Source organism: Pezoporus occidentalis, unplaced genomic scaffold, assembly GCF_034315485.1.
Source record: "Pezoporus occidentalis ecotype Australia unplaced genomic scaffold, CSIRO_AGI_Poc_V1 ctg2262, whole genome shotgun sequence".
In the NCBI taxonomy this organism is placed as follows: domain Eukaryota; kingdom Metazoa; phylum Chordata; class Aves; order Psittaciformes; family Psittacidae; genus Pezoporus; species Pezoporus occidentalis.
This window is the reverse complement of record NW_026914140.1, coordinates 1-5563: the sequence shown is the minus strand read 5'-3', so window position 1 is coordinate 5563 and position 5563 is coordinate 1. Positions and strand designations below refer to the sequence as shown.

The window sequence follows — 5563 nt, the reverse complement described above, 5'->3', positions numbered from 1 at the left end:
TCTTTATAAGGGGGAGTAATGTCTGATGCATGCTGTGTTTCTTTTGCATAGGCAGCTAAAACAAGATGCACTGATTTATTCAAGAGTTAAATGAAGATGACTCTTATTCTGTTATACAGAAATGCAACAGTTCAGATTGTCATCAGAATATAATCACTAACAAATGAGCCTTTGGAATCAGCCTGTTAGAACACAAATTCCTTTTTAAAGCAAGAAACTTAATGCCCATATGTTTAAGATGCTATAGCCTGCTGTAACTCAGAAGTGTATAAATCATGAATTTACCAATGTCAATGTTATTTGATGTAAATGATCTCAAATAGTTTTGTAAATGTGATTTGGTGACTGGAATGATAAGTAAAAGCCGAGGGAAAATGTCTGGAGGTCATTCATGTGTAAGAGGGGCTTTCACTGCGCCTGACAATTTCTCTTGATCCACGATTACATGCAATCCTATGAGGTTCCTCTGAGGTGTCTTCTGATACAAATTTCCTTCAAATTGAAAGTGAATATAGATCTGAATCTTTGCTCAAACCTGAAAACACACGTGCCTGAGTAACTCCAGAGTTTTAACTATTCCACCACAGAAAAACAAAAATGCCCTTTTTTGCTTCAAGAAACTCCATGTTCTTTTCTGATTACCTCATCTGAAAAACATAAAATAGATATAATTTTGGTTAGAAAATAAAATGGAAAATTCTATTTGCAGTTATTCTATGGCAGTTAAAATGGTTGGATTGGAGTTAGATATGGTCCAAATCTGAATGTCCATTTTTGATCAGTTTGATGTTTCTCTTCCTTTTGCCTCAGGAGGTAACACCTGGTCATGAGAGGAAATGACACTCAGACTAAATTTATCCTGTTGGGAATTACAGACAGCCCATGTGCCCAGGCTCCTCTTTTTGTCTTGTTTCTAGTGATTTACATTGTCACTCAGGTGGGGAACTTTGGCATTTTCACATTGGTTCGGGTGTCTCCCAGCCTCCACACCCCCATGTACTTCTTCCTCGCCCATTTTGCCTTCACTGACATCTGCTATTCCACAGTCATCTCCCCCAGGATGCTGGCAGACCTGTTATCAGAGGACAAAACCATTTCTTTCACTGGCTGCATGATGCAGTTCCTCACCTTTGCTTTCTTTGCTACTATTGAGTGTCATCTCCTGGCCATGATGGCCTACGACCGGCACGTTGCTATCTGCCAGCCCCTGCTTTATGTGACCATCATCTCCAACCGCGTCTGCTGGCAGCTGATAGCATCATCCTACCTCTTTGCCTTCCTCAGTGCCATCGTCTACACGTGGTGCACGTTTGGAGGTTCCTTCTGTGGTCCCAACCGCATCGACCACTTCTTCTGTGATGTTGTCCCTGTTCTAAAGCTCGTGTGCTCCGACACCCACAGCAGCGAGATGGTCATCTTTGCCTTTGTCACCATCAACGTGGTGGGCACGAGCATGATCATTTTGCTCTCCTACATCTCTATTCTCTGTACTGTGCTGAGGGTGTGCTCAGCACAGAGCAGGGCCAGAGCCTTCCACACCTGTGCCTCCCATTTGATGGCTAAAGTTGCCTCTATTATCTACACTGTGATCAACCCCATGCTTAACCCCTTCATCTACAGCCTGAGGAATAAAGAGGTGAAAGGGGCTCTGGCAAAGTGCAGGAGGAGGTTGTTCTACCACTGGCAAAATAAAAGAGTTCGATCATCAAGGACATGAATAAATCAGCCTTTGGAATCAGGCTGATGAAACATCAACTCCTTTTTAAAGCAAGCATCTTAACACCCATGGGTTTTGAATGCTTCATCGTGCTGAAGCTCAGAAGGGTCCAGATGTCCAATTTACCAACGTAAATTGTAAATTTTTCCTGTTTGAATGATCTCAAATAGTTTGATAATTGTGATTTGGTGACTGGAGTGATAATTACAAGCCAAGGGAAATGCCCAGAGCTAATGCATGTTTAAGCTGGGATTTCACTTAGACCGGGAACTCATCTTGCTCTGAGTTGCCATGCACTCTCCATGAAGTTCCGCTGAAGTGTCTTCTGACATACTTGCCTCCAAACGGAAAGTGAACAAAGATCTCATTCTTTTCCCAAACCTGAAAACACACGATTGAATAAATCCATAGTTTCAGTGTCTCAGCAGAGAAAACCAAAGAAGCCATTTCTGTTGCTTCAATGCATTCCGTGTTCTAAATACCACAACTTAAAACCATAAACCATATAAAATTTCTCTTATAAAATAAAGTATTAATATACTAAAATATGGCAGTTATACAGGTTAATGATTGCAGTAATAAATGGTCCAAAAGTGAATCTCAATTTGTAATTATTTTTGTATTATTTTTACCTCAGCAGGTAACACCTGGTCAAGGGAGGAAATCACACCCAGGCTAAATTCATCTGTTGGGAATGACAGAAATCCCATGTGCCCAGACCCCTCTTTTTGTCTTGTTTCTGTTGATTTACATTGCCACTTTGGTTCGGGTGTCTCCCAGCCTCCACACCCCCATGTACTTCTTCCTCTCCCATTTTGCCTTCACTGACATCTGCTGTTCCACAGTCATCTCCCCCAGGATGCCTGGACACATTCCTGTTTAACATTATCTAGGTGTTCCTACTCCGGCAGGGGGATTGGACTAGATGAACTTTTGAGGTCCCTTCCAATCTGTAGCATACTGTGTGTGTGTGATGCTGGCAGACCTGTTATCAGAGGACAGAACCATTTCTTTCTCTGGCTGCATGATGCAGTTCCTCACCTTTGCCTTCTTTGCTATTAGTGAGTGTCACCTCCTGGCCATGATGGCCTATGACCAGCACGTTGCTATCTGCCAGCCCCTGCTTTATGTGACCATCATCTCCAGCCGCGTCTGCTGGCAGCTGGTAGCATCAAGCTACTTATTCGCCTTCCTCACTGCCATCATCTGCACATGGTGCGTGTTTGGAGGTTCCTTCTGTGGTCTCAACCACATTGACCACTTCTTTTGTGATGCAGTCCCAGTGCCAAAGCTCGTGTGCTCTGACACCCACAGCAGTGAGGTGGTCATCTTTGCCTTATTCACCATCAATGCAGTGTGTGCAAGTGTGGTCATTTTGCTCTCCTACATCTCTATCACCTGCACCGTGCTGAGGATGTGCTCAGCACAGAGCAGGGCCAGAGCCTTCCACACCTGTGCCTCCCATTTAATGGCTGTTGCCTTGTTATATGGGACAGCATTCTTCATGTACCTACAACCTCCATCTAGCTACAGGAGCCTGGAAAAGGTGGCCTCCATCTTCTATGCCATGGTCAACCCCATGCTCAACCCATTCATTTACAGCCTGAGGAACAGGGAGGTGAAGGGGGCTCTGCTGAGGTGCAGGGGAAGGTTCTTAAACCACTGGCAACATAAAAGAGTTCTGTCATTGAGGACATGAACAATTCACCTCAAATGAGAAAGCCTATGGGGCACTAAAACGATGGCATTCTCCCAGTTATCTCCATGATTTGATGTAGGTTTTCCTACAGTTACTGCACAACAGTCAATGACAGTATTGCATGAGAAACAGTTGCCCCAAATCACATCATCATTCCTCTGAAGGAAACCAAGAGTAGTGGAACCTTAAACTTGAATTCACTTTGCAGTCACCAGCTTGCATGAATAAAATACCCTCAATTACCCCAGGCCTCTTTCCCTCCCAGGAAAGGCCAATCAGCTCTATTCATTTATAACTTTTCTCACTGGCGAATATCTATTTTTCTTGCCAGATTCTTGACCTTGTCCCTCAGCTCCAATAAAATTCCTCACTCTTACCTGTGAGCTCTTTATTAAAGCTGCTGGGGTGGGAGGGAAGAGGAAGTGTAGTTTTACATTTGCTTGCTGAAAAAGAGTCACAGAAAAGGTTTTAAAAGATTTATTGCGTTTGTTTGTGCCTTTCAAAGAGAAGAAGCTGGTGGGAATCAAGATCTCAAGCTGCACCTTAAAATGTCAAGGGGAATCCCTCCCCAGGCTGCAGCTTCACAAGAGATTTCACTTTAAGGCAGAAACTGTGGACAATATCATTCATAATACAGGATGATGAATGGTGCTGAGGCTACCCAGTGTTAAGGACAATTTGGGCACATTAAGGGGTGATCCCATTCATTTTAAGGGGCGTTTTACATTCTTCTTAAGTGCCATTTACTTAAATGGTGCGCTACATGGAATTCCAGCACGAGACAAGCACCTACATTCCATGCCCATGTTTAACTCTTGCTGGTGCACACCAGGAAATACCAAACAGTGTATTTCATATAGGAGTTAAGAGAGTGGCTCATTTCCATAGATGAAAGACAATCCTGAACACAGAATCGATCCTAAGCGAGAGCTGTCTGGGTCTCAGAGAAGCCAAAACACACCGACGGGGGAAAATATCTTTCCTTTACCTGCTGTGAGTGGGAATTAACTGATGTTGTGAACAGAACATGGATGGTGAACAATCTCTTCTGTGTGCTCTGGCAAACAGCAGCAAGAGATGAGATGTTGTCTATTGTCTGTGGGAAAGTGGCTTCAACCTGCGCTCAGTGAAGGAGGCAGAACCAATATAATCAGATGTTAAAGAGCTTGGCAGGACAGAGACCTTTGATATCATAGAATCATAACATCATAGGATAGTTAGGGTTGGAAAGGACCTTAAGATCATCCAGTTCCAACCCCCCTGCCATGGGCAGGGACACCTCACACTAAACCATGGCACCCAAGGCTCTGTCCAACCTGGCCTTGGACACTGCCAGGGATGGAGCATTCACAGCCTCCCTGGGCAACCCATTCCAGTGCCTCAGCACCCTCACAGGAAAGAATTTCCTCCTTAGATCCAATCTAAACTTCCCCTGTTTCAGTTTGAACCCGTTACCCCTTGTCCTGTCACTACAGTCCCTAGTGAAGAGTCCCTCTGAGTTTCAAATGATGAAGATACTTGTATTTTGAAACATGTTTCTTACATGTATTAAGCTATCAGTGAAACTTGATTGAAAGACATTTTCCTATGGTGTTGCTATAATCTGTCATCCTTAACTGGTACTTACCTGGCAGTCACAGTGGTTCAGTCATTTTATATACTCAGATTTCATTGCTGAATTACTTCATTTCAAAATGCACTAAAGACAAAAAACTGGGGTTGTTTTTCCTGATCTGTCTTCCCTTAAATGTTTCAATCCATACTTTGCCCTAACAGGAGATTTTTAATTCAGTATTCCTGGTTTATCTCCGAGCACTTTTGTTGTGACCACGTGGAAAGGTAACAGTGAAATGGGGTTTTGGTGAGGGGATGAATGTTTAAAGAAGTAATCAGAAATGGAAGTAAGAGGTGGGAAAATGCTTCTAGAAGGGAAGTAAAATAAGTCAGCAGCAGGATAAAGCAGCTGCAAAGTCTTCAACCCTGCTCACTTCTTGCTGGCCTGAGTACTGTTGCAGTAGTAGCACTAGTACACTGTGATGTATCACACTGTCACAATGCCACAGATAGCTCAAGGAATGAGGCAGAAATGAGAAAACATTTCTAACAAAGTCGAACTGCCCTTCCATGTACCTTTAATTGACTCAAAG

The 5563-nt window shown here is 43.4% G+C and overlaps 2 protein-coding genes across 2 annotated transcripts; both read left to right on the top strand.

The window, feature by feature from the left end:
- The first annotated feature begins 811 nt into the window (after positions 1–811).
- Positions 812–1717, top strand: LOC134164876 (olfactory receptor 5AP2-like). Its single transcript, XM_062621067.1, has one exon. It carries the CDS (start codon positions 827–829, stop codon positions 1715–1717), a length of 891 nt encoding a protein of 296 aa, XP_062477051.1. The 5' UTR covers positions 812–826.
- A 694-nt stretch (positions 1718–2411) lies between these two features.
- Positions 2412–3542, top strand: LOC134164875 (olfactory receptor 8U3-like). Its single transcript, XM_062621066.1, has 2 exons — positions 2412–2575; positions 2690–3542. The coding sequence occupies exons 1-2, from the start codon at positions 2412–2414 to the stop codon at positions 3414–3416; spliced, it is 891 nt and encodes a 296-aa protein (XP_062477050.1). The 3' UTR covers positions 3417–3542.
- Positions 3543–5563: the final 2021 nt, after the last annotated feature.